General features: G+C 50.2%; 2 protein-coding genes and 1 long non-coding RNA gene across 8 annotated transcripts in view; 2 read left to right on the top strand and 1 right to left on the bottom strand.

Annotated features, from left to right (window-relative positions):
- The first annotated feature begins 658 nt into the window (after positions 1-658).
- On the top strand, positions 659-25,409 carry PLEKHA4 (pleckstrin homology domain containing A4). Of its 4 annotated transcripts, XM_043435360.1 has the most exons (21): positions 662-1,123; positions 1,240-1,244; positions 1,725-1,814; positions 2,910-3,017; positions 5,080-5,152; positions 5,268-5,368; positions 5,526-5,635; positions 7,118-7,336; positions 7,691-7,970; positions 8,601-8,675; positions 9,962-10,009; positions 10,139-10,219; positions 10,379-10,528; positions 11,456-11,554; positions 12,910-13,050; positions 14,613-14,712; positions 14,784-14,860; positions 22,025-22,186; positions 24,085-24,143; positions 24,543-24,655; positions 24,978-25,409. In XM_043435360.1, exons 3-21 carry the CDS (start codon positions 1,731-1,733, stop codon positions 25,238-25,240), a joined length of 2,343 nt encoding a protein of 780 aa, XP_043291295.1. In that variant the 5' UTR covers positions 662-1,123; positions 1,240-1,244; positions 1,725-1,730; the 3' UTR covers positions 25,241-25,409. The 4 variants fall into 4 exon arrangements, with proteins under 4 accessions (XP_043291296.1, XP_043291295.1, XP_043291297.1 ...); XM_043435361.1 differs by having other exon boundaries at positions 659-1,244; positions 7,763-7,970; XM_043435362.1 differs by lacking the exon at positions 24,085-24,143 and having other exon boundaries at positions 662-1,244; positions 24,978-25,013.
- HSD17B14 (hydroxysteroid 17-beta dehydrogenase 14) overlaps positions 25,400-27,860 on the top strand; it is a 17,552-nt gene continuing 15,091 nt past the window's right edge. The window contains exons 1-5 of one of the 3 annotated variants that reach the window (XM_043435368.1): positions 25,400-25,529; positions 25,848-25,985; positions 26,520-26,558; positions 26,673-26,755; positions 27,281-27,347. In XM_043435368.1, coding sequence (XP_043291303.1) covers positions 25,898-25,985; positions 26,520-26,558; positions 26,673-26,755; positions 27,281-27,347 — 277 coding nt within the window. In that variant the 5' untranslated portion in view covers positions 25,400-25,529; positions 25,848-25,897. The other 2 variants (XM_043435367.1, XM_043435369.1) reach the window with 2 other exon arrangements.
- Positions 25,992-27,860, bottom strand: part of LOC122420325 — a 22,794-nt gene continuing 20,925 nt past the window's right edge. The window contains exon 3 of the long non-coding RNA XR_006263258.1: positions 25,992-26,295. This is a non-coding gene — a long non-coding RNA (uncharacterized LOC122420325). The remainder of the gene's footprint in view (positions 26,296-27,860) is intronic.

Here is a 27,860-nt window from a genome sequence, read left to right as displayed (position 1 = left end):
ACACAGTTCCAGTCCTCCCCGCACCGCCTCCCCCCCCCCACTCACGCCCTCCACCCCCCACCCCATAATCATGTTCTTCAAAATATGCTCAGGACTCAGGTTTCCCTCCTGAAGGGGTCATCCTCAGTCTAGAATGGAATTCTCATCTGAGTCCAAGGTGGACATTGACCCTGGCCACTTGACCCTGCTCGCTCAGGAATCTGGGCCCCTCCTCCTCGCTGGCACACTTGGACCCGTCCACTTAAAGCCACCCTTGCAGATCCCAGCTCCATTCACAGCCCAGCAGTCCTGAATCCTAGATCACATCTTTCCAAGTGTTCAGGAGTCTGAGCCCCCGCCCCTTCCAAGATCCCAGTGATCTCCATTCAGGGCTCGCCAGTGACCCAGGCCCCTGACAGCGACCAACCCACTGAGGCCCTGGAGTCCAGGCCCAGTTCCTACTCGCCAAATATTTAGGAATTCTAGCTTCAGCTTTTATGGGATCCCGGTGGCCCAGGCTGCAGTCCAGCAGGGATCTAGGGGTCGGGGAGGGGGCTAGAAATCGCCCCCAACCCCTCCCCTCGGCTGCGGGGGCAGCTGAGCCAGAGGTCAGGCTGCGGTGGGGAGGCCAAGAGGGGCGGGGTCAGCTGGGATTGGGAGGGGAGACAGGCGCGTGGGCGGCTGGCAGAGGGAGGGAAGGACCCGCAGAGAGGAAAGAGAAACTGGGCGAGCGAGGAAGAGAGAAAGTGAGAAGGGGAATCCGGGAGAGGAGGAAACAGCGGTCGTGGAGGGCCACGGAGAGAAAGAGAAAGAGATTGTAAGGGAGAGGGAGAGACAGGGAGAGACAGCGAGGGGGAGAGAGAGAGAAAAGGGGATGGAGACTTAAAGAGGAGAACTCCGTGAGTCCCAGAAAAAGATTTGGACAGAAACAAGAAAGACTGGGAGAGAAAGTGGTATGCGGGGTGGGGGTGCTGCAGAGGAGAGAAGGAGTGAGGGAGAGACTGGGAGAGACAAGAGATTGGAGAGCCAGAGACGCGGAGACAGAAGGTGAGACTGGAGAGAGAGACAGGGTAAGCGGAAGAGAGATCGTCCGAGGAAGAGACACCATCAGAGACAAAGAGACAAAAAGGGTGTGGATGAGCAGGTGAGGGCGGAGGGCTATGAGAGGCAGCCCCTGAGAGGCGGCCGAGGAGGGGGACTGAGGCTGGGTGTCCCAGCACCCACGCTGCCCTCACGTGCTCTCTGCCCTCCGGACCCCAGAGCCGGTAAGTCCCCTGGCTGGGCTGCAAGGAGCTGCCAGAGTGCACATTCTTGGTGTCCTGGGACTTGGCAGGGATGTTTTAGGGGTGCATGTGGGAGGGAGGGCAGGAGACAGGTAGCTGGGGGTGGGGGTGGGGTAGCCCCGGAAAGAGTCAGGGAATGGGGGGGTTCCTGAGCAGAGAGAGGGTCAAATTCCTGGCCAGAGGGCAGGGGGGCAAGAATAAAGGGGCCCCTATTCTCTGTCCCGGGCTACATATGACTCCCCTCCACCCCTCCCCACAGCTGCCAGGGCCGCCCACCTCTCTTGGCATCACTCTTGGTATGCGGTCCCAGGCCGGGGCCTCCCCCAGCACCCCCCAGGCTCCAAACAACAGGCTCTTTCTCCTCAGCCTCCTCCGACCTGCAAGCCCCTGACCCTGTCTCTGTCCCCACCCGGGTCATCTGCAGAGAGAGGCGCATACAGCTCCCTTTTTTCTCTCCCCAAGCCCCCAATGGAGGACGGCAGACCTCGGAGCAGCCTCAGCCTGGCCAGCAGTGCCTCCACGATCTCCTCGCTCAGTGGCCTGAGCACCAAGGTTCGACTTCTTGGTGGGGCTGGGAAGGAGCGGGGGGTGCTCTGGGCTCCCCCATCCTCCTGTTTCCAAGCCCTGCTTTCGGCGCCACCCAAGGGACTCCGGTTGTCAAGAGCAAAGATCTTTAGCAATGGGGTCTGCCAGACCTAGCAAGGTCCCAACTTGCCCACCCGCCGAAGCTAGGAATTCAGAGGCACTCCCAGCTGTCCCCACCCCTTGGTATTTTCCTAATTTGAAGCCAGACTAACAACCCTGCTTGACTCTGGTTGCTAGGATAAGGCCACTCCCCAGCCATGACCTCCCCCCTCCCCATCCAGGAACTCACTGTCCACTTTTATTAGGGACTAAGAAATCCTGTCTCTAGCCATCCCATCTCCCCAGTTCTGAAATCTGATAAAGGAAAGACCCTTCTCTGACCTTAAGGCCTCGTGGGGCCCAAGATACTTGCCTCCCAAATCATCATCCCAGCCCAAAGTTCAGCAGTGACATTCATTTTCTTGTCCCCCAGTCCCTCCCCTCACTCATTTCCAGCTTCCCAAGTTCAGATTCTGTAGACTTGATCCTGACCTTCGTCAGCACCATTGCCAAGGAAGGGCATCCTTTGGGAATCTGACCTGGGATATCTGTGGGGACGGGGGTTGGGGAGGTGGCATCTATTGGAATGGTGGGATTTGGAGCTCGCACCACCACCTGGATGTGGTCACTATGGAATGCCATTCCCTGGCAAATCAAAGGTGTCCGTTGATTGCAGCTGACCCATCACCAGGGACTCAGCCATGTTGCTGGTTCAGATCCCAAAGGCTTTGGATCTCCATCTCTGGCTTTGGTGGCTAAGGGCATGCTCTCCTTGGCAATGGACCCTTTATTCCCCAAGCCCCTCCCTAGTGGTCAATGGCCTTTTCCTTGATTCCAGACACATCCATCCACCCATGGAAAGTCTCTCAACTCTGCACCATGCACATACAATTCTAATGCCCCAACTCAGCTCCCTCCTTGACCAGGTTTCTAAAGACAGCTGAGCGAGGGCCTTGGGTTGCCTGGGTCCCACTGCATCCCTTCCCAAGTCCGCGTTCACTTCTGTCCTCCTTGTCTCCTCAGAAGTCCACCCGGGCAGTAAGCAAGGTGCATGCCTTTGGCAAGCGGGGCAATGCGCTCAGAAGGGACCCCAACCTTCCTGTGCACATCCGAGGCTGGCTTCATAAACAGGTAGAGTGAGTGAGACAAGGGAAAGGACCCTCCACGTGATGTCAGAGGCTGTGCCCTTGGCTGTCCACCATTTCTCTCCTTCCAAATCTCCAAATATGTTTATTTGTTTTTCCGATCCCTGCTACCTCCCTTATTCTGTCAACTCATTCATTCCTGCAATAACTACTTCTTGAACATTTTCCCTGTGCCAAGCCCTGGGGCACATATCATGTAAATACAACAAACAAGTATCTAGCTGCATCCAAGATGGCAGGGATGAATAATAAATTAACATATATAAAAATAGATTCGATGATTTACAATGGTGGGAAATGAAGCGCTGTGAAGAAATAACACAGGCTTCCCCAGTGGCTCAGTGGTAAAGAACCAGCCTGCCAATGAAGGAGATGCAGGTTTAATTCCTAGGTCGGGAAGAATCCCGGAGAAGGAAATGGCAACCTACTCCAGTATTCTTACCTGGGAAATCACATGGACAGAGGAGCCTGGCGGGCCACAGTCCATGGGGTTGCAAAGAGTTGAGCATGACCTAGTGACGGAGCAGGAAGAAATAACATAGGAAAATGTGCTGGAAGGTGGTTGAAGGATGAGAGCTATGTTTGATTGTAGGTCAGGGAAGGTGTCTCTGGGGAGATGATATTTGAGCTGAGAATTATATGTCAAGAAGGATCCCACTGTGTTAAGATCTGGGGAGCAGAGGGAATCTGAAAGCAAAGGATCCTGCAGCAGGCAAAAATTTGGTGTTTGGAGCGAAATGGCAACCCACTCCAGTACACTTGCCTGGGAAATCCCATGGACGGAGAAGCCTGGTAGGCTACAGTCCATGGGGTCACAAAGAGTCGGACATGACTGAGCAACTTCACTTTTCACTTTCAAGGTGAAAGAAAGGAGGAGCGACAGGAGGCCGGGAAGGGTTCTCTAAGAGTGGTCCCAGACCAGCAGTATCAGCATCACCTGGGAACTTTCTAGAAATGCAAATTGTCAGCTCCCACCCCAGATCTACTGACTGGAGAACGCTGGGGGCGGGACCCAGGGGTCTGTGTTTTAATAAACCCTGCTGGTGATTCTTATGTGTACCCGAGTTGGAGATGCCTTGTAAAGCAGCAAATTAGGGTAAGGAATTTGAGATTTATTCTAACTGTGATGTCATCTCTGTTTTGAGCAGGGGACTCACATGATCTGATTTATAAATTTAAGGAATCATGAGTGGGGACTTGCCTGGTGGTCCAGTGGCTAAGACTCCTTACTCCCAATTGGGGACCCGGGTTCCATGCCTGGTCGGAGAACTAAATCCTACACGGTGCAACTAAAAATCCCACATGGCAGGATGAAGATCAGGACTGTCACAACTAAGACCAGGGAAATCCCTGGTCTTTATATATATATATATACATATATATATACACACACAAATATATATAATAGACATTATTTAAAAAGATCATGCTGCTCCTGTGGGAAGGGATGGAAGAGAAGAGGAGTACAAGGTTGGAGATGGATTAGTTCTGGCAGAAGAAATGGGGGGACGCAGAGTATGGCTCAGCAGCACCTACCTGACCTCTCTGCGTCTCACGTGCCATATTAAATGGGCCAAGAAGGAAACGGCAATCCACTCCAGTACTCTTGCCTGGAAAATCCCATGGATGGGGGAACCTGATAGGCTAGAGTCCATGGGGTTGCAAAGAGTCGAACACAACTAAGTGACTTCACTTACTATCCTACAGAAAGCTGCTGCCAGTGTGTGGTAAAGTATCTTTCTGTCCCAGTCTTGCTGTAATTTTCTCAATCCCCAAATGACAGATGAGAAACCATAAGGTTCCTAGTGGAGAAATGACTTGCTTAAGGGCACAGTGTGAAAGTGCTGGGGTTAGGAGTCATACTCAGGTCCCGCTGTGTCTAAAATCTATGTCCCCTCAGCTGCAACCCACTGGTTTCCAGTTCTCCATCTGAATCTGTTACGTCTCATATGTGTCTCTGCTCCTCCCTTTTCTGTGGGTCTTTGCTTCCAAGTGTCGCTATCTCCACCTTTTCCCCTCCCCTCTCTACTTCCACTCTGTCTCCCCAGGACAGCTCCGGGCTCCGGCTCTGGAAACGCCGCTGGTTCGTCCTCTCTGGCCATTGCCTCTTCTATTACAAGGGTCAGTGCCCCAGCTGGCATGGGGTGGGCGGGCCCCCCCCCCCCATCTCCCTTTCCTCGAGTCTCTGGGCCTCCAGGTCTCTGTGTGATCCGTTATCCCAGCCTCTCTTTTGCAGACAGCCGCGAGGAGAGCGTCCTGGGAAGCGTCCTGCTGCCCAGCTACAGTATCAGGCCAGATGGGCCAGGAGCTCCCCGAGGGCGGCGCTTCACCTTCACCGTGAGTCCCTCCATCCCCAGTGGGCTCCAAGGCACTGGGCCGTGGGGACAGGCATGCAGCATCCATTATTGGAGATAAAAGATCTTTACCAGGGTCCATGGCATCCTTCTTTTTAGAGGGCCCGATGTCTCAGTCCCCCAGCTCTCTCTTCTCGCAGGCAGAGCACCCGGGCATGAGGACCTACGTTCTGGCTGCTGACACGCTAGAGGACCTGCGGGGCTGGCTACGCGCGCTGGGCCGGGCCTCTCGAGCGGAGGGGGACGATTGGTGAGTATAGGTCTAGGCCACGCCCCTGACCCTATACCTCCAATCTGGGTCCAGCTAATCAAACTCCTCCCCTTGAGACCCTGACACCTTCAGTGTCCAATCACTAGTCTTCTAGCTAAGGCGACTCCGCCCTTCAGGTCCCACCTCCAGGAAGCTTCATCTCCAATCGGCAAAAAGTATCTCTCTGTGAGCTCCGCCGGCCACTTTGTCCATCAGTATTCAGTTCGGTTCAGTTTAGTCGCTCAGTTCTGTCCGACTCTTTGCGACCCCATGGACTGCAACATGCCAGGCTTTCCTGTCCATCACCAACTCCCAGAGCTTGCTCACACTCATGTCCATGGAGTCGGTGATGCCATCCAACCATCTAATCCTCTGTCGTCCCCTTCTCCTCCCACCTTCAATCTTTCCCAGCATCAGTGAATCAGTTCTTCGCATCAGGTGGCCAAAGTATTGGAGTTTCAGCTTCAGCATCAGTCCTTCCAATGAATATTCAGGACTGATTTCCTTTGGATTGACTGGTTTGATCTCCTTGCAGTCCAAGGGATTCTCAAGAGTCTTTTCCAACACCACAGTTCAAAAGCATCAATTCTTTGGTGCTCAGCTTTCTTTATAGTCAACTCTCACATCCATACATGACTACTGGAAAAACCACAGCTTTGGCTAGATGAATCTTTGTCGGCCAAGTAATGTCTCTGCTTTTTAATATGCTGTCTAGTTTGGTCATAGCTTTTCTTCCAAGGAGCAAGCGTCTTTTAATTTCATGGCTGCAGTCACCATCTGCAGTGATTTTGGAGTCCCCCAAAATAAAGTCTGTTACTGTTTCCATTGTTTCCCCATCTATTTGTCATGAAGTGATGGGACCAGATGCCACGATCTTAGTTTTTTGAATGTTGAATTTTAAGGCAACTTTTTCACTCTCCTCTTTCACTTTCATTCAGAGGCTCTTTAATTCTTCTTCGCTTTCTTTCATAAGGGTGGGGTCATCTGCGTATCTGAGGTTATTGATATTTCTCCCGGCAATCTTGAGTCCAGCTTGTGCTTCATTCAGCCCGGCATTCCGCATGATGTACTCTGCATATACGTTAAATTAGCAGGGTGACAATATACAGCCTTGACCTACTCCTTTCCCAATTTGGAACCGGTCCCGCTGTTCCATGTCCGGTTCATCTCCACCCCTTGAAGCTGCCACCTAAACAATGTCAGATTAAAAAAAGGAAAGGCTCTAGGCGGTCTCTGTCTACTTGCCCCAGTGTTCAGGCTAGAGACCCATAGTTTGGGCCCAGCGACCTGGAGAGCCTTGTGGCATTGCACAATATACTACTCAGGCCTCAGTTTCCCCATCTGCAAAATGGGGACAACGGTTGCTAGTGTACCACCTCCCCCCTTTTCCTTGTAGATCCCTGTGTCCTTGTCGGTGAAATGAGAGTAAGGGCTGTTATAAGACTCAAAGGAGTGATGTCTTTTTCTGTGTCCATTCGTTAGTGGGCAACCCAGGTCATCTGCACGGCCCCAGACTGGGGAGGGCCCGGGCGGCCCCGGTGGTCCCCCAGAAGTGAACAGGGGCGCGGAAGAGGGGCGCGGCTCAGAATCACCAGAGGTGGCGCGGCTCTCCAGAGGTCGTGGCCGACCCGGGCAGCTCACTCCCAGCCCCACGGCTGACCTGCAATCTGGACCCCGAATTCGGAGGACGAGGAGCCCAGAGTGAGTGGGACGAGGGAGACTGGGATGAGAAGGTTCTACGGGGCTGAGCTTCCGAGGGCATTCTGAGGGCGTGGCCGAAGGGCAGGGCTGGGACTGGTTAGGGGCGTGGCTTAGCGCTTTCTCGAAGGTGGGTGTGACTTGCTGGACGCTTGCGGGGTTAGAGCCTGTTGAGTCGTCCTAAGGAGGGGATATCACAAAGAGGAAAATTGTTCGGGATCTGGCTACGAGAGGAGGGTCCGCTCCAGAGGGACAAGGAGACACATGAAGGGAGACACGTCTTCGGGGCTGACTTGATGGATGGTGGGATGAGGGAGCTCTTGTCGACACAGTTCGCCTTTTCTCTCCTCTCCTCAGCCTGTTCACACCGCTCTCTCGTCCTCCCTCTCCTCTGAGCCTCCCCCGACCCCGTTCTGCTCCTGCACGCAGACCTCCGCCCTCCTCTGGAGACGCAGCACCTTCTGCCAGACCCCATACCCCCCTGAGTCGCATCGATGTCCGGCCTCCCCTAGATTGGGGCCTCCAGCGCCAGACCCTCTCCAGGCCCCCCACTCCCCGCCGAGGACCCTCTTCTGAGGCTAGGGGAGGAAGGCCCCCCAGGAGTCCTCAGCACTGGAGTCAAGAGGCCAGAACAGCGGTGAGCAGAGATGGCAGCGAGAGGGCCTGCAACTCCTATATGGCCAGCGGGCTGCCTTTCCGGGCTCCTCTCTAAGCCATTGGCCCCTGGGTGTCATGGAGACTATAGTTCAGCGTAATCACAGCTGGGTTCAGATGTGAAAGGGACAGTGAACTTTATCTCCTGTCGGTTCTCAGGGCTGTCTTCAGGCTGGTCTTTGGCAGTTACTACCCCTTAAACATTATGAACTAGTCCAGAATACGCTCCTCTAGTACAATGCTGTGAGAGGCAGTGTGAATTGCATCTGCCTTGTGTCTCCACTTTTATCTTTCCAAGCTGGTCACCTACTATTTTCTCTGAGCATCACGGGATTGCAGCCCAGAAAATCCACAGCTAACCACAAATGTGAGAGTAAGAGTAGGCTGCAACTTTCACTGGTCCCTGGGACTGTTTTGCAGGCTGTTCGTTTATTATCATCCTGCGTGTCCCCACAGTGGCACACAGCTGGAGAGAAGATAGTTGAAGTTCTGGGGGCCCCGTTCTGAACCTCAGAGAGTCTCCTATGGCACTTCAATGCCAGACACATCCTTTCTGTATCTGTTACTAAGACATGCCAATTTCTAAACATCTCTGTTTGAATATTCCTCCCAGGCCCACTCTGGAACCTCCACATATCTCCAGCTGCCTCCAAGGCCTCCTGGGACCCGGGCTTCCATGGTTTTATTGGTAGGTATCCTGGGGCACCTTGAATCTGCCAGAGCCCCCTCCCATGCTTTCTTTGCTATAGTGAATGTCGTTTCGTTGACTAGTGTGCCTAGAGAAGCCTGGGCATTTCAAGGTGCCTGCATAGGTGCTGTGTTAGTTTCCTGGGGCTGCTGAAAATTCAGAGGCATATGTATACTGAATATCTCTCCACCATTCACACAATCTCCTTTTTGTTCAGTCGCTCAGTTGTGTCCGACTCTTTGCGACCCCATGGACTGCAGCACGCCAGGCTTCGCTGTCCTTCATCATCTCCCGGAGCTTTCTCAAACTCATGTCCATTGAGTCAGTGATGCCATCTAACCATCTGTCTTCCCCTTCTCTTCTTGCCTTCATTCTTTCCCAGCATCAGGGTCTTTTCTAATGCATTGGCTCTTCACATCAGGTGGCCAAAATATTGGAGCTTCAGCTTCAGCATCAGTCCTTTTCGTGAATATTCAGTGTTGATTTCCTTTATGATTGGTTTGATATCCTTGCAGTCCAAGGGACTCTCAAGAGTATTCTTCATCTTTCATTTGAGTCTTAAAGTTTTTCCATAGAGATTTTGTGTGCTGTTAGTTAAGGTAACTCTGATAGTTTTTATAGTTATTTGAATGGTGTGTTCTTTTTTAAAAATTATTTTCTATGATTTTCCTATTATATTCTATTTTCTATTCCATTTTCTATTATTTTTCTATCTGTTTCTACATCATTATGGATGATGTAGAGATATGCTATTAATGTTTGTAACTTCCTTTTACATCGGGCATCCTTGCTGAATTCACTTATTTGCTCTAATAATTTTTTAAAGTTTTTTCATTTTTTTTCTTTTAATAATTTTTTTCATTTTGTTGATTTTCAGGGCAGATGAGTGCCTCATCTGTAAATAACGAGGGTTTTATCATTCTCCTTCCCTATCTTTACACTTTTCTTCTTCTTAACTTGTAGCGTTTGTCAAGATGTCTAGTACTGTGTTACACTGTCACAGTGGCAGTGAGCATCCTTGTTTTATTCTCAATCACAAAGGAACTGTCTAAATTTTCTCCATCAATTATTGTATTTGCTATAGTTATTTGGTAGCAAAGCCCACTGGATCTTCCTAAAGCCAAAAATCTGGCAATTAGTCCGCTGAGGTTTGCTTTGCTAAAGCTTGGAACAAAGCTAATAAGGACAAGGGGCGCCTGCCAGTAGAAACAGGGCTCAACTCAGCACTGAGCTACAATGAGGACTTGTTTGGGCGTGTGACCCCCAACTTTTCTCTCTCTCCTCAGCCGGGACCCCCTCTAGACTCAACCTTCCATCAAAGCTTGGAGACAGATGTAAGCGCTCCTGATCCAACCCTAGTTGAATACGCAGAACTGGGGATAGAATGTTTTGGAAGGTGGGAGGGTGGGCAGGGCGAAGAGCCATGTCTGGTCCATGAACAGCTCCTGTCCTCCTTTCTGCAGACTCTGTTGACCAAGTTGTGTGGGCAGGACCGGCTCCTGAGGAGGCTGCAGGAGGAGATAGATCAGAGGCAGGAGGAGAAGGTACAGGACTCCGGGACAGGGGAGGGACACTTGGCCTCTCCACCTGCCCTTAGCCCATCCTGACGCCCAGGATACGAGAGGATACCAGAAGCCAGCTTTTCTCTTGTCCTAAGGCTGGGTATGGTTTCAGAAGTCTAACCATCTTCTCTCTTGGTGCAGGAGCAATTAGAAGCAGCCCTGGAATTGACCCGACAGCAGCTGGGCCAAACAACCAGGGAAGCCGCAGCTCCTGGGAGGGCTTGGGGGCACCAGCGCCTCCTGCAGGACCGATTAGTCAGTGTGAGGGCCACTCTCTGTCACCTGACCCAGGTGAGCATCTGAGAGGGGACATACCTCCTAGGAGACCCCAGGACTCCACAAGTTGTTACTAAAGGGAACTTTCCCCCAAAGACTCTTGGGAAGGTAGTTCTTGAGACTCCCCCTCTGTTTGAAACCAACGATCTTGACAGTCCTAGAGGGTGAGGTGCAAGCAGCCAAGAAACAGCAGAATTTAATTTAGCCATTTAAAAGGGGTGATTTCGATGTGGACTTCCTGGCTTTGAATCTCAGCTCCCACTCACAGTTGCTGTCTGACCTTAGAAAAGTTACTTAACCTCTCTGGACCTTAGATCCCAAATCTGTAAACTTGAGATGATAAAAGTAATATTTACTTCTTATGGCCATTGTGAAGATTTCATAAGTATATGTAAACGAATCACAGAATATTTAACACTTATGCACCTAGTATATGGTAAGCATTACTTGTGTTAGCTGTAATCATTGTTACTGTAAAATGGAGACATTGATCGTACCTACCTCACAAAAATTAAGTGAGAGCTAAGAACAGTGCCAAGTTAATGAGCCAAATAATGTTAAGTAAGTGCTGAATAAGTGTTAGCTGCTCTGTTGTTATAGGTACTGGCAAAGAAGTTTCTGCTGCCCAGTGGGGCGTAAGGTTTGTGGCTTTGTCTGTTCCAAGAATTCATTAGATCTGTGGACTCTGTCGCCCTAGAGGAGTGCAGAGGTCATTCAGAAGATTCAGGAAAAGCTGTTCTGTGTCTGCACTAGCTGTTCTTTGGAGTGGCAGGTTCCATATAGACGCTGGGGTTCCCAGTAGTCTGAGCAAGGAGGCCCTTGGGATTGTAGTCCATATAGCCCCAGGGGACACTTCCTCCTGCTCAGCTAGGAAAAGATAGAATGGGGAAAGATATGGTGGGTGGGCATGCTAACTGTGTCTCTCTTTTTCTGGGACCTTAGGAGCGAGAGCGTGTTTGGGACACGTACAGCGGCCTGGAGCAGGAGCTGAGCACCTTGAGAGAGACCCTGGAGTACCTGCTGCACCTCGGGTCCCCCCAGGTGCACCCCTGCCCCAAGCCCCACCTTGCTCTCCCAAGTTCACTTGGTCATCTCAATAAATGCAGGAAAAACATTGATAAAATGTAATATCCTTTCAGGGGCTTCCCTCATAGCTCAGTTGGTAAAGAATCTGCCTGCAATGCAGGAGACCTCGGTTCGATTCCTGGATTGGGAAGATCCCCTGGAGAAGGGAAAGGCTACCCACTCCAGTATTCTGGCCTGGAGAATTCCATGGACTGTATAGTCCATGGGGTCACAAAGAGTCGGACACGACTAAGCCACGTTCACTTTCACTTTCACTTTCAATATCCTTTCATGATAAAATCTCTCGGCAAAGTAGGAATATAAACTACTTCTTTAACCTGATTAGGCACCTATAACAAACCTACAACAAAGCATTGTTGTTGACAGTGAAATACTGAAATCTTTCCCCCAATATTCGGAATAAGGCCAGATGTATGTTATTGCCAGTTCCAGTTAGCATTGTACCAGGGATCCTAAACAGTACAGGTGAGTCTAACAAATAAATCAAAGGTATAAGGACCAAAGAGGAAAAAGTAAAGCTATTATTACTTACAGATGTCGAAATTGTATATGTAGAAAATCCAAAATAATCTCCAGATAAACTGTTAGCATAAGCAAATCCAGCAAGGTAACTGAAGGCAAGAATAATGTACAAAAATCATCTTCCTGTTTGCTAATACCAAACAATTAGAAAATAAATAAACACTAGTGTTTACAATTAACATAAACAAATTAACTATCTGAAAGAAGTCTAATGAAAGATATGCAAGACATCTACTCTGAAAGCCACAAAATGTCATTGAGAGAAATTAAAGAAGGCCTATACAAATGGAGAGATGTACCATGTGTATGGATACGAAATACAGTAGTATAAAGACGTGGTCTCTGCAGCCTGACTTCCCCAGTGGGGATCTGCTGTCCCGATACAATATGTGGAGATTGACGAACTGACTTTAAATTGTATCTAGACGTGCAGAAGGCCGAGAGTAAGCCAAGGCAGCCTCCAAGAACAAAGCCCGAGGACTAACACAACTGGATAGTGTCTGACCTTAAAGCTACAGTTAACAAGAAGGCAGTGCAGTACTGACACAAATTTAGACAAATAGACTTAAAGGGATAGAATATTCAGGAACAGACTCGTATTTACTTATATGGTCACTTATTTACAACAGAGGTAACACTGCAGAACAGTGCAGAAAAAGACAATATTTATGATAAACAGTAATGGGTCAGTAGAATGGGGAGATTTCAGACCCTTTCCATGGCTTATCAACTTTATCCCTCCTTGCATTTTCCCACCTTTGAGTAACAAATTCCTTTCCTCTCTCCAGGACAGAGCATCTGCTCAGCAGCAACTGTGGATGGTGGAAGACACGCTGGCAGGTCTGGGGGGCCCCCAGAAGCCACCCTCCAACACTGAGCCTGACTCCCCATCCCCTGCTCTCCAAGGCGAGGAGTCCTCAGAGAGGGAGGTGAGGCCACACACATCTTTCCCACCTCCAGTTTCCTGTCCCGTCTGCCCCTGGCCTAACCCATTACCCACTCACCTCTTTCACTCTTGATTGGCTAACCAACCTCAGGTTCATATCCTAAGCTTTGGAAGCTTCTATTTCCTTATTTGGTATTATGGTCATAGTCCAGAGGTGTGCTGGACCACAACACAACAACTTGGTGAGTTGTGAACACCTCACAAGATCCAGTTGCCTGCATCTCAACTCCACACTCAGTGATGACATGTCAGTAGCTTGAAATTGACTATGGCGGGAGTATTTACACCATGGAAATTGGCAAACTGCTGCAAAGGAGGGTTCTTTTTTTCCAGAGGCCTTTTGTTAAACATTTACCAGATAGCACTGATGTTAATCCCTACCCTGCAGGGTTCTTTTCTTTTTTTTTTTTTTTTAGTTTAAATATTTGCTTGCAGTTTATTTTGGTTTTTCTAAATAGACATTCGCATCTGTAGACAATAGGATTTTGGTTTCAGCCCCAACCCCCAATTCCTTACAAGTTTTTATTCTCATACTTTGGCTAGAACTGCCATTTGTTGTTGTTTAGTCGCTAAGCTGCGTCCAACCCTTTTGTGACTCCATGGACCGTAGCACACCAGACACCCCATAGGATTTCCCAAGCAAGGACACTGGAGTGGGTTGCCATCTCCTTCTCCTGCAGGGTTCTTTAGAAAGAAGACAGTGTGACTAGACAGTGCCTGACATAGAGTAAGCCCTCAGGACCCAGGAGCCATTGTGGTCATAGCTGAGTAGAACTGTTGCCAAGCCTGATCATCAGGTCATGTATCTGGGAGACCTGGGTTTTGATCTCACCTCTGCTGTCTTTGTGACATCAGTCACTGACCTCATTCTCTGAGCCTCAGTTTCCCCATCTGTCAAATAGGGATAATAATAGCATCTCATACATTTGCTGAGGGGATTCAATGAGATAATTCTGGTAAAGTGTTTGACACCATGCCAGGTGCATAGTCATTATGAAACCTCACACGTGGACCAGTGTGGGGATCCCTGGTGGTCCAGTGGTTGAGAATTCACCTGCCAGGGCAGGAGACGTGGGTTCTATCTCTGGTTCGGGAGGATTCCATATGCTTTTGGGTGACTAAGCCCAAGTACTCCAACTACTAAAGTCTGTGCCATCTAGAGCCTGTGCTCTGCAACTAGAGAGTGGCCCCCACTCACTGCAACTAGAGAAAGTCTAGGCAAAGCCACGAAGGTCCAGAAAAACCAAAATTAATTAATTAATTAACCCCCCCTCACAGGTTGTAAAGACTTGTTATGTGCCAGGCACTGTTCTAAGGGCCTTACTTGTATCCATTTGGTCCTCGTGTCAAAAGGTGAAATGTGGCACAGAGAGGGAAAGTAACTTGCCCAAGGTCACACAGCAAGCAAAATGGCAGAGCTGAGGTTTGAAAACGAGGTCTGGCTCCTGGTTTCAATCTTAATCCTGCTTATGTAGTGTCTCTACTGCTAAGTGCTTGAAAACTGTAGTCCTAGTGATCTATTATCCCCTTTCCTGACCTCTCCAGAGCCTGACGGAGTCCTTGGAACTGAGCGCATCCCGGTCCCCCGAGGCTGACTGGGGGAGGCCCCCAGGGGGCGACAGAGAGCTCACCAGCCCTCGCTCAGGTGAGCATCTGGGGTTGGGAGGGACTCACTCGGCATTCTGCAGCCTCACCCATCCCATTCTGCCCCTCCAGGAATTGGATCTCCAAGGGTCTCCCGGGCTTCCAGTCCTGAGGGTCGCCGTCCCACTTCCCCTCAGCCAGGAACTAAGGTAGGCAGTCCATCCGCTCTCCTCGGGTCCATCGTAACCCTTTGCCCACCACAGATCCCCTACTCGGGGAAACATCTGGGAGAGGAGTGTTCTAAGCCACACCCCAGAGCAGAGAGAGTGAGATTTGTTAAGAGCACTGGAACTGAATTTTGTCTCTGCCACTTCTAACTTGTGTGACTTTGGGTTGGTTAAGAAACCTCTCTGCCTCCATTTTCTCATCTGCAAAATGGAGCTGATAGCCGTGTCTACCACCCAGAGCTGATGTGAAGAGTCAAACTAGATGAATGCCCCTAAAGTTTGAAAGTAGTGCCTTAGAGCAAGCACTTCATTCATTCATTCATTCATTTATCAATCATTCATTCAACAGATATTTATTAAATGCCCTCTTTGCTATCTAACTGGAGAAGGAAATGGCAACCCACTCCAGTATTCTTGCCTGGAAGATCCCATGGACAAAGGAGCCTGGTGGGCTACATTCCATGGGGTCACAAAGAGTCGGACATGACTTAGTGACTAAGACTTTGCTATCTAATAAGGTAGCCAGTAGCCACACGAGGCTATTTAAATTTAAATGAATTTAAATGAAATAAAATAAAAAATCACTTTCATTTGAGGAATTCAAGTATTCAGGAGATACACATGGCCAGCAACTAACCTGTTGAATAGTGAAAATATAGAATATTTTCATCATTCAGGAAAGTTCACTCAGGACCCAAATGTGAGCAAGAGGAGAAAAAACATCCTTCTCTCATGAATCTAATATTCTAGTGGGAAGGGGTAAATATAAATAATTGACTATACATTATTTTATGTAAGTGCTAAATAAATAAAAACAGCCTGGGGATGGGACTTGGAACATTGGCGAAGGGATGGAGTTGTAACTGTTTTGGTCTGCGGAGGCTTCTGTCAGGGAGGGAGCCCTGGGGATGTCTGGTGGAAGAGCGTTAGAGGCAAAGGGAAGAGTGTGTGCTGAGGTTCTGGGGCTGGAGAGTCTGGCGTGCTGGAGGAGCAGCTAGGAAGTCAGTGTGGGTGGAACCGAGTAACCGAGTAAGGGGGAGGGGGTGCTGATGAGGACAGAGAGGTAATAGGGGCAGATCCGTGCTGGGCCTTGTGGTCCAACGTGAGGACTTAACTTTAACACTGGGTAAGCTGGAGCCATGGAGAGTTCTGAGCAGAGGAGCGGGAGTTTCCATAAATGGAAACTGGCGCCCTCTGGCGGCCACTTGAGGGAATGGACTGTGTGGATGCGGCCTGGGTCAGGGTTGATGGGGCCAGTGGGATATTTGGGGGGGACGGATAACAGTTGTTTGCACTAACTTAGAAGTGGAGACATCAAGAGGGAGTCAGATTCTAGATATACTGGGTTTTCAAACTTTATTAAAAACCCTTGGGACCTCAGATGCCATTTTTGTTTTTGTTTTGGCTGCCCACCACGGGCTTGCCAGTTCTTAGTTCCAGGACCAGGGTTGGAACCCCAGTCCCAGTGGCGAGAGAGCCAAGTCCTAACCACTGAGCCTCCAGGGAATTCGGAGGTTTAAAATGCAAAATTTTGCAGATTCTAGACTGGTAATTTGGTGCTTATACTGTGTACTGTGTGTGTCTGGAGCAGCGTGTGTATGCGTGCTAAGTCGCTTCAGTTGTTTCCAAGTCTGTGCGACCCCATGGACTGTAGCCCGCCAGGCTTCTCTGTCCATGGGATTCTCCAGGCTAAAATACTGGAGTGGGTTACCATGCCCTACTCTCTCTGGAGCATATGCTTCATCAAATACATTACCATTTCTCTAATAAAATGTATGAATCTGCATATGAAATGGGATAAAAGCTATAAATAATACCGCCATTTAAATGTCAAGCTAAAAGCAGAGCAGTGAATTACTTAAGTGAAGGAGTCAGTGGAATAAAAATAGATTATAATATCAGCTGCTTTTTTTTTTTTCCTCAGGAAAAGGTTTAGTAAACATGTCACACATCCAAGTACAAAGGAAGCCAAGAACCTAACTATTCACACGCAGTGAATGCATATGACATCTGGTGGCTTGAGGACTCTGGGGACAGAGGTCATTGGTCAGGCCAGCAGTGCCATCATCAAGTTGGACATAAGAGGCAGGACCGGGGGCGGGGGATTCCTGAGGATGAAGCAGGTGACCTCTGTAGAGTTTCTTGCTGTGTCATCTGTGTTTCCCCCCCCCCGCCCCAAGCTGCTTACTTCCCCAAACAGGCCACAGCAGTGAAAGTGCCAAGTCCTAACCACTGGGAATTCCCTTGTCTGCTCCTTAATAAAGGGTCTTGTCTGGGCCCTGTCCTTTTAACTGAGTACACTGGTTAGAGTCTCTTGGTTGCTCATAAACACAAACTGCTGAAGGTCAGCATTGAACTGACTGTTCATTTCATCATTTTGTCTGTGGGGAGTTTCCACCCTGTAGCCCCAAGGTCGTCAACAGCATCGCTGTAATCTCCCATTTCAGAATCTCGAGCCACAGCCTCGGTTTCTTTGTCTCCCACCAGTGCTCACGGAGCAAGTCATTGCTGGGACCAGTGGGAGCGTCCAGTTTTACCTGCTCACCTTGGGTAAAAAGAGCAGGGGTCGGCAACTTCCCTGGTGGTCCAGTGCTAAGACTTGTGCTCCCAATGCAGGGGGCCCAGGTTCCATCCGTGGTCAAGGAACTAGATCCTGCATGCCACAGCTAAGAGTTTGCATGCCCAAACTAGGAGACTTCCCATGCTGCAACTGAAGTTTCCATGTGACACAGTGAAGATCGAAAATCTTGCAAACACAAATCATTGGGGACTTTAGGGGACAGCTTCCAGGCAACCTGGGCATGTTGGGGATTGTTTCCTGGAGGCAGACAGATCCTGAAGAATGAATCCATGGCAAAGAATTTATCCATGGCAAAGCAGGACAAAGCTGGTGTAAAGTCTAGACTGAAGTGGGGATTTAGGAAGCCAGGGCTTCTATTAGCCTACAGGATACCTTTTTGTGAATTAGAGACAGGCGCCCCCTTCTATGTGGGCAGAACCTGGAGCCATCAATGGAGGGCTCAACCCTTGGGCAGTGAGCAACCCATACAACTGCACATGGCCTCTTGGGAGCACAGAGCTCTGACCTCCGGAATGCCATCCACCAACTGAAGGTAGTTGAGTTCAAGTCAGTGAATTTCTCAGACCCTTCCTGACTGCCAGGCCCTACAAGGCAAGATCCCCAGACCACGTCCTATTTTCAAGGACCTACGTTTCTGAGTTTGCCAGTGTAGTGAATCTCTGCCTCACAATCTCTAGTTTCTTTTTCAACTTTGTTGTTGCTGTTTGTTTGTTGTTGTTGTTGTTTTGGCCATGCCACGTTGCATGTGGGATCTTAGTTCCCCAACTAGAGATTGAACTGGTGCCCCCTGAATTGAAAGCACAGAGTCTTAACCACAGGACTGCCAGTGGTTAAGTCCATACTAACCCCATTTTTCTGTGGCTTCCCCCCATCCTGAAGCTGGCAAACAGATCCTGCAGGAAAAGTATGGCTGCTGGACTTGGCAGGACCATTCTGATGCCCACTAAGCCCTCAGCAGATGACCAATCCAAGTACAGTGTCAAGAGGAGTTGCTGTTTCTCCCTTTCCCCCTAAACTTTGGCGCGTGCAGGAAGAAATCCCAAATCCCCTTATTTGTTCAAGATTCTGATCTTCTAGGGGCCAGCCTGTGTGGAAGGTGTTGGGGGACCTGCCAGGAATTACTCCTGATGCTGGAGTCTGATGGGAGAGAGGCATGAATGCAATCCTTACACACAGCTAACAGAGTTAAGCTATTTTCTAGGGGAACTCAGCATTAGGAAGCCTTTGAAAGGTTAGGTAAGCAAAAGAGTTGGACATGACTTAGCGGCTAAACGAGGACGACAACAATTAGCTGTGTCTGGATGAATGAAAACACTTTGGCTGTGCAGGAAACAGTACTTCAAAGGGGAACAGGCTATGCATGCAAAGGCATGGAGCGGATAAGGGAAAAAGCAGCTGCTTTGTATAGGAAACAAAGCTGAATTTATTCCCTGGTGGCTCAGATGGTAAAGAAGCCGCCTGCAATGTGGGAGACCTGGGTTCGATCCCTGGGTTGGGAAGATCCCTTGGAGGAGGGCATGGCAACCCACTCCAGTATTCTTGCCTGGAGAATCCCATGGACAGAGGAGCCTGGTGGGCTACAGTCTAAAGGGTTGCAGAGTCGGATACGACTGAGCGACAGCACAGCACAGCCAAGACAGACCTCTTGTAAGACACAGCGATCTGAGCAAAGCAAAGAGTTGATGTCATACGCGTCTAGTTGGGACACGGGTGGGCTTGCGGAGTCTGGAGTGTTGAGGGGTGGTTCTACGCAGGGCCAGCGCTGATTGGCTGGCTTTTAGGGTGATGGAGGGGAGCGGGGGAATGCCAGTTATAACTGCTTATTGGAATAGGTTTAAAAGCTTTTCTGGTGCTTCCTTACTGTCGGGTGGAAACCAAATATTCAATCTGGCCTTTCTTAGGAAGAGAAGAACTATTTTCAGTGGTGTGTGTTAAGGATTGCTGAAAAGTGTTCGTCGTTCAGTTGTGTCCGATTCTTTGCAACCTCCTGGACCGTAGCCCGTCAGGCTCCTCTGTCCATGGAATTTTCCAGGCAAGAATACTGGAGTGGGCAGCCATTCCCTTCTCCAGGGGATATTACAGACCCAGGAATTGAAGCTGCATCTCCCGCATTGCGGGCAGCTTCTTTGCCATTTGAGCCATCAGGTTGGGGCTGCACCAAGTAACATCGTGGGGGACTTCCCTGGTGAAGGTCCAGTGGTGAAGATCCCGCGTTTCCAGTGGAGGGGGCTCAGGTTCAATCCCTGGTCCAGGAACTAACCGATGCGATGCGATGTCACATGTCCAAAAATAATAATAATAATAATAATAATAATCTTGGGAATGTCTCTTCCCCCAACCCTATGGGCAGCTTACATAGGGGTGGGGCAAGGGAATTCAGGAATTTCAGAACTGAGCAAGGAAAGATGTACCAGTAGGTGGCAGGAGCACAAAGGGTTTTAGTTGGTCCACGGCTGATGGTTTGCTCATGGAATAAGTCCCTCACAGCAAGGGACCCTCCGGACATTACTGCGTGGGGGCCACCGCCCAGGAGGAGAGAGGCCGGGGACAAGGGGACTCCCAGGAGAGAAAGAGATTGGAGAAGGGGCTTAAGGATCTAGGTGATGTGCTTGGCAGCACAGAGGGGAGTTTCCTAAGGGCAGCAGCCTGTTGTGGGGGTGGCTGGGTGGGGCTTTTATAGCTACAAGTTAATCCTGCTTATGGCTCCAGATGCTGGTTACAACTTCAGGAAGAATTTAAAGCAGACAAGCTCCAAATGGCTAAAAATATCCACCCATGTGGGCTGTCTCTGAAACAAGTGGACGTGTAAAAGTTTCAGTTTGGCCCTGGGGGAGACTTTATGGTCTAGCCTGTTGTGAAGAAGTAGGTGACAGGGCCGGGGAACTCCCTGGCAGTCCTGTGTTTAACAAACACTCCTCGCTTTCACTGCAGAGGCGCACATTCGATCCTTGGGAACAGAGGTCCCACAAGCCCCACGGCTGGACAGGAAAAAACAAAAACATAGGGCCAGTTTCCAGGTGGGCGTGTGACCCAGGATCGATCAAATCAAAGCGAGTAAACTGCAGTGATTGGTCCTACAATAAACAAGATCCAAGCTGTCTGCCTAGAATTTTCTAACTGGGGACTGCAGTCAGTTCTCTCCCCACCCCCTTCCCTTTGTTTTTTGCTTAAACAATAAATGTATTGTCTTGCAGTTCTGTAGGCTAGAAGCCTGAAATCTAGGTGTCCACAGGGGGGCCACGCGACTTCTAAAGGCGCTAGGGAGGGATCACTTCCTCAGCTTGCGGCATCATGACTTCACCTGTCACCTGGCGTTCTCCCTAGGTGCAATCTGTGTCCAAATTACCCCCTTTCCTGAAGGATAACACATGTTTGTTGCTCTGTTGGCCCCTTTCCTGCTCAGAGCATCCCAGATGTCCAACAGCCTTCCTTCATTTTATCCCATCTCTGTCTCCTTCGTTTTGACTGGACAGCTTTTCTGCTGAGCTGGTTTACTGGACTCACACATTACATGCCTGATCTCTTAGGAAATGGTTTTCCGGTCACACCCGTGGCATTCTCTTCAGAGCAAGCCTCCTTGCAAAGCGGATAGATAGAGAATGTTCCAGATTTCAAGTTTTCCTTCCGTTCATCCCCATCCTCTCGCGTTTTGAGTTCCTAAGGCTCTAAGCCCAAGAACAAGGTGTCGTCAGGATCATACTTCTGGAAGCTTCAGACAGAGTTCCCTGGCTTGTGGTGGATAACCACAATTATCACAGGACAGTCTCCCTGTGTGTCTCTTCCCTCTGGTTTTGAGGGCACTAGAGAACTTGTCGAGTCCTCCGTCAGGCAAACCCAAAGTGATCTTCTTTGATGATCTAGTTACACAATAAATCTCATCCTTCATGTTAATGTTTTCAAAGCTGATTGAAACCAGACTTATTATTTTTTTTTAAATCATGAGCAAACCAGAGTCCTGACTATTACTTCCAAGAGACTTGTTGTCTCCAGAGAAGAGTGGGTGTTGATCAGGCTGGCATTACAGGTTCCAACAGGGCAGCTGATGGGGTTGAGGCCAGACAGGTGGGTAGCAACCAGTCTCACAGGAACTGTAACACCTTTGTCCTGAGAGCCTTGGGGGATATGGAAGGACTTGAGCATATCCAGCAGAGGGACAGCCTGGGCTCCAGGTGTAGAAATAAGTCCTCAAGATCCAGGGCTGGGCTGAACTTACTGGGAAGGGCAAGACACAGGAATTCTCCAGGCCAGAATACTGGAGTGGGTAGCCTTTCCTTTCTCCAGGGGATCTTCCCAACCCAGGGATTGAACCCAGGTCTCCTGCATTGCCGGTGGATTCTTTACCAGCTGAGCCACAGGGAAGCCCAAGAATACTGGAGTGGGTTGCCTATCCCTTCTCCAGGGGATCTTCCTGACCCAGGAATTGAACCGGGGTCTCCTGCATTGCAGGCGGATTCTTTACCAACTGAGCTATGAGGAAAGCCTAAGACACAGGAGGCTGAGAGGTTCAGGGAAGAGAGAAAACAGAGGCCATGGTTGGAATCTCTAGATGTTTCTCATCTCCCCAGGTCCCCCTGGCCCGGCCCCGGATGAGTGCTCAGGAGCAGTTGGAGAGAATCCGAAGAAATCAAGAGTGTGGACGGCCTCTTCCTCGCCCAGCCTCCCCCCGGCTCCTCACCCTGGGGAGGACACTGTCCCCAGCCAGACGCCAGCCTGATGCGGAACAAAAAGTGAGGGAAACAGGGGTGGGTCAGTGAGGCGGCAGTGGGTTCTCAGTTCCTGGTTGGACCCTCAGTTTTCCTCTCTGTAAAATGGGGATTTTTTCCTTCCTCTATATCAGGTTTACTTGTACCTGTTTTAAATTCAGAATCCTGTCTTCCTTATCAGTGGAGAACAGGATGGGCCAGAGGCAACATCTCCATCCTCACCAGCATTCTCACTCCTCTGGGAGGAGTGGGTTTTAGAGCTGGATTGGAGGCCAAGTTTTCCTGTTCAGTTACTATGTTGTCAAAGGCAAAGAAAAAAGAAAAAAATGTATTTACTCTATTGCCATGGAGATCACACTGCCAATCTGAAGATCAGAGTGTCTGGGCAGGATGGTTTTTTTGTTTGTTTTTTGTTTTAGGCTGTGCCACTGTGCAGCTTGTGGGATTTTAGGGCTTGGGTTCAGTCCATGTTTGAGGACTTGGCTGTGGGAGCGCAGAGCCCTGCCTACTGGACCACCAGGGAGTTCCCCATGGATAATTTCATCTTAAGACTCTTCTAGGAAGGAATTAGACAAGTGGGGTGATTTTGTGATTGTGATTATTTTTGTAAATGGGGGGCATCTCAAATCTGCTGAATATCAAACATTGATCTCTATGTCTAGCTAGTTTTTCGGGGGCAACAAGTTCATTAATCGTTTATGACAAAAGGAATGTGAATTTGGAGGGTCTGTTTCTGGCCTTGTCACAGGGGGCTCATCTGTGAATCTTGTCGATGAAAATTCTATTAAAATCAAGTTAACAAGAAAAAAAGGGGACTGTTATTTGAGCCAAACAGGATTAGAACTTGGGAGAGAGACTCTCAGAAAGTTCTGAGAACTGTTTCACCATCTGTTAGAAGTCAGGAGGCACATTCATATCTGTTTTCCAGAAAAAAGATCGAACATCAAAATGACATACTGACAGGACTTTCCTGGCAGTCCTGTGGTTAAGAATTTGCCTTGCAATGCAGGCGATGAGGGTTTGATACCTGGTCTGGGAACTAAGATCCCGCATGTCTCTGGGCAACTCAGCCTGTACGCCACAACTACAGAATCTGTTGTTGTTTAGTTGCTGAGTCGTGTACCACTCTTTTGCCACCCCATGAACTGTAGCCCTCCAGGCAATCTTCCTGACCCAGGGATGGAACCCACATCTCCTGTTGAGCAAGTAAGTCTCCTGCATTGGCAGGCAGATTCTTTACCACTGAGCCCCCAGGGAAGCCCCATGCACTCTGACAAAAGATCCCACATGATGCAGCGAAGATCCCAAGTGCCACAACTAAGACTTGATGCAGCCAGATAAGTTAAAACAAACAGAGAAACAAAATAACATAGTGATATTTTACCTAAGGTTCACCAAGGATACACAGTCTAGGGAAGCACATGCAAAGCCAGCAGCAAGTTGCTGTGATCCCTTGCAGAGCTGGGAAAGAAGGCTGTTCTTTTAAGAAGTTACATTGGTAGTGTCAGAAGAAAGGGGAAAAAGAAATGATCTTCAGCACAGAGCAAGCACTGCCAACTCTGAGGAGCTCTGGCTAATGTGTGATCCGGGTGCACACTGCACGTTAGGGATGGAGGAGCCCCAAACAAGCACACAGAGACTTTGATCTTTGATTTTCCTGTCTTGCCTTAAAATATCAATTTCACATCATCAGGCTTATCTAAGTCATATGAAGAAGCTGTTTACCAGAATGCAAAAAGGCGTGGGGAAGTGGTTGGGGGGTGGTGATTTTCCAAACTCTTCCCTCTTTCCCAGGAGTTCAGGTAAAGTTAAGAATTAGCAGTATCGTTGGGGCAATTTTATCCTCTGAGCCCCTTCACCCTCAAAATGAGAACATGGGAACTTCCGGGGTGAGGAATTCTAATGCCCCCATTCCTTTGCAGCCTGTCCTGGGACACTCAGGAGCCCAGAAATGGCTCAGGAGTTCGGGGTCCTGGAGCAGGTAAGGAATTGGAGATCGCGGCAACAAGAAGGGAAATAACAAAGATAAGGGGAGTAGTATTACTGTTAATGTCTCCTGAGTACTAAAGTACAGATCGCAGAATCTTTTAGAGTCGGTTGAGTTCTTGGGGAATCAGAAAACCCTAGTTCGCGGGGAGAACTGCAGTTCCTAGTTCTATATCAAACTCCGCCCAACTGTCAGGAAATCGGAGAAATTTTCGGACAACTGGACTACAAATCCCACAATGCACGAGGGCTTCTAAAAAAGAGGGTCGCTCCACGCTCTAAAAATCCTTTAGAGACACGTGCTAGGGACTACAACTCCCAGAAGGACACGCGCGGCACTGTGGCCTTCACTGTACTGGCTAACTGAAGTTCCCCCAAACTCTTTTTTTTCTAGCCCAAGGAACACCATCCCTTATTTGCTGACATCCGAAGGGCACCGGGAGCGAGTTCTCAGCCTCTCTCAAGCCCTGGCCGCTGAGGCATCGCAGTGGCGCGGAATGATGACAGGTGAGAATGAGCTGGGGACTTAGGACTCCTAGGTTTTAGGGATGAGGGAGGGTCGGAGGTCTGGAATCGCAGGTCGTGATGGGGAGGGGTCTGAGGGCCCCTGGGAATCCTTTGTCTTGATGAGGAAAGGCCTGGACAGGGCTTGCGAGTGCTAGATTCCAGGCAGGAGGGGGCTGGGGTGCAGGAGTGCGGAGTCTGGGAGAGCAGGGGGCAGGCAGGCCGGACTCCTGGGTTTGAGAGGAAAGGCCGGGGGGCGGGGGGTGGTGTCTGGACTTCTGGATTCCTGAGTTTCCCATTCTCATTCCCCATCCTTCCTCTCCAGGTGGAAATTTGGACTCTCGAGGGGACCCTCTTCCCCCTGCGCCGCCGCCTCCGTCGGATCCCACGCCCCAGGCGTCCTCACCCCGAAGATCTCCTCCAACAGCCAATTCCTGCTCCACGGGTTTCTCCCCCAGAGGTAGTGGGCGCGGCGCGGGCCCCGCCTCCTGGGAGCAGACCTGGGATTCCGGGCCCGCCCCTCCCGCCCTGACCCCCGACGAGGGGGCGTGGCCTCTGAGAGTCACCCTGCTGCAGTCCAGCTTCTGACCCGCTCAGAAGTGGCAGCCAATCAGAGCGTGAGGGCGTGGCCTGGCGGGGCCACCAGAAGATCTGGAGCCTCTCGCCTCCCGTGACCTAGAAATGGTTTCTGTGGCCAAAGTTTGCTTTTCCCAACACTCGTCCAAATTTGGATTAAAACTTTGAACTTTTTAGTCAATAACTTTTTGTCTGTTTGAAGTTGTGACCCTGGTGTCTCTGGAGGGGGGGGGGGGCGGTTAGAGCTGGGGTCGTGGATTTATGGGTCGCAAAGGAGGGGACCGGGACCTTGGACTTGTAGGTATGAGAAAGCAGGAAATCTCAGGGTCCGGAGTACTGGGTCTGGGGGAAGAGGGGAATGGGGACCGGATTCTTGCGCCTGAAGGAAGACGAGGGACCTGGACTTTTAGGTCCGAGGGCAGAGGGCGGCCGGACGCCAGGAATCCTGAATTTGAGGGAAGAAGGTCTGGGCATCCAGACTCTTGGATCTGAGGGAGGGACCAGGCTTCCAGGCCTCTAGCTTTCCTGGCAACGCCCCCCACCCCCATCCTCAGGGCCGGGCTTCCAGGATCCGGCCCCTATTTACGATTCGACCCCACGACCTCACCCGATTTTGGAGGTGGATAGAAGCCCGGAGTGAGGGACAGAGGAGAGGCGGTGTCTGGCGGAATGGCAATGGGAACGCGCTATGCTGGAAAGGTGGTCATCGTGACCGGCGGCGGCCGCGGCATAGGAGCCGGGATCGTTCGAGCTTTCGGTGAGTTGGGTCTGGCTGGCTCTAATTATTGGGAATCTGGGAGAGGAGGGATCCCCGAGGGCTGTGGGTGTGAGAAAAAGTAGGTCCCATCCTGGAGTCTAGATTCTTATCTTACAAGATCCGGTTTGCAAAGTGAACGAAAAGGTAGGCAGTGGTTGCCTAGGGCCTGGGATTTTGGCAGATTTCCAAACGCCGTTTCTGTGGTCTCAGTAGTCTCTGCAAAACAGGCGGTTTGGGGGATGATGTCTCTTGCAGATTTCAGGTTTACTCTGGAACCCAGGAAGGCAGGCTCAGAAGCCCCAGCAGGCACCTAGAGTAACCCAGAAGAGTATCTGTCAAAACTTCTGCCCCCCCCCCCCCCCGCAAAGAAAAACAACTTCTGCCCCTTGTCCTAGAGAGTCATCATGAGACTTTGGGGTCACGAGGGGAGCAGAGTGGGAGACGGGCCCCACCCACCCCAGTTGGCCACTAGAGGGCAGCAGAGGCCTTCGCCAAGGTCTTCGTTGTGGTAACCTCTTTTTTTCCAATTCTCAGTGGAAAGCGGTGCCCAGGTGGTTATCTGTGACAAAGATGGTGAGTGAAGGTCCCTCAGTCCTCATCCCCAACCCCCTGGGAGGAGTCCAGGCCCCCAGACCCCTCCTCTGCCAGACTCAGAAGTCCAGACCCCCAGCCCTTCTCTTCCTGCAGAGGCCAGGGGCAGGGCTGTGGAGCGAGAGCTTCCTGGCACTGTCTTTCTGCTCTGTGACGTGACTCGGGAGGAAGATGTGAGGGTGAGCCTATTTTCTGTCTCTACGACCTGCCATGTCCAATTGGTTCTCTCTCCCCACGCCCCCACTCTCCTGGCCACCCCGAAGGCTTTTGCACATGCCATTCCCTCTGCCTTTCCCAGTTCTCCTGGCTTTATTGTACGGTTCAGCTCAGTATCATTTCAAGGCTTTCCCTTACTGTACTGACCATGTCTTGTGTCTCCTGGGAGGATTCGCTTTTACCTCCCACTCTTTCAAGGCTCTGTCAGAGCTGTCACATGGATTGGGACAAATACATTCCTTACAGCGGGTCTCATCCTATAAGATTCTTTTCTGTTTCCTCAGTTTCCATCCTTCCGTCTAGTCAGTATCTCTGACATCTGTCCCCAGTCCCAGGTCTCTAGGGTAGGGACCACAGTGTGAATGTCACCAGCCCACTGGTCTCTGGCCCCTCAGCTGTGACTCTTGTCCCCACCTTGCCTTTGGGACCCCTGGCTCTATAAGACCTGGTTCCAGCACTGCTCACTCACAAGATCTCTCTCTCCCCAGACCCTCGTTTCTGAGACCATCCGCCGTTTCGGTCGCCTGGATTGCATAGTCAACAATGCTGGCTACCGTGAGTCGTGAGGCCTGAGGGCTGTTCCCCACTGGTGTCAGCCCACCTCCTGGCTTCTCACCCCAATCCTGGCTCCACCCCTGCTGTGTGCCCCGAGGCCTGTGCCCTTAGCCCTTTCTGCATCCGTTTCTACATTTCTAAAACGAAAATGACCATCCTCATCATCATTATAGGGTCGTTGTGCTAAACAGTGTAACTGCTCAGCCTCATAATTACGGGAACTGTCTTGGACGAATAACTTCCATCTTGTAGCCTGTTTCTTATCTAGGATGTGAGGCTGATGGCCCTTCCCTTTTTCCATGACTGGGAAGATATTTCTCCACACATGGTTTATAGGGCTTGGTGTGGAGGCTTTGAAGAGAAATTGCCATCCACTTAATGACTACCCTTCATAACAATGCCTCACATTGCTAAACCGAGACTCAGAGAGGCGAACTGATTGGACTGGGATCACACACCATGGTAGAAAGAAGCCTTTTTTCTTGGTTGGGCAACATTGAGCAATTGACTTAC

Source organism: Cervus canadensis, chromosome 18 (assembly GCF_019320065.1).
Source record: "Cervus canadensis isolate Bull #8, Minnesota chromosome 18, ASM1932006v1, whole genome shotgun sequence".
NCBI lineage: Eukaryota > Metazoa > Chordata > Mammalia > Artiodactyla > Cervidae > Cervus > Cervus canadensis.
This window is presented reverse-complemented; position numbering and strand designations above follow the sequence as displayed.

Excerpts from the sequence above, each read along its gene's own strand:
- PLEKHA4 (XM_043435360.1), top strand. The coding sequence starts at position 1,731 with ATGGAGGACGGCAGACCTCGGAGCAGCCTCAGCCTGGCCAGCAGTGCC. Across the intron at positions 7,337-7,690 it reads CGGAGGACGAGGAGCCCAGA|CCTGTTCACACCGCTCTCTC; the intron begins GTGAGTGGGACG and ends TCCTCTCCTCAG. Across the intron at positions 14,861-22,024 it reads CCCCTCAGCCAGGAACTAAG|GTCCCCCTGGCCCGGCCCCG; the intron begins GTAGGCAGTCCA and ends TCATCTCCCCAG.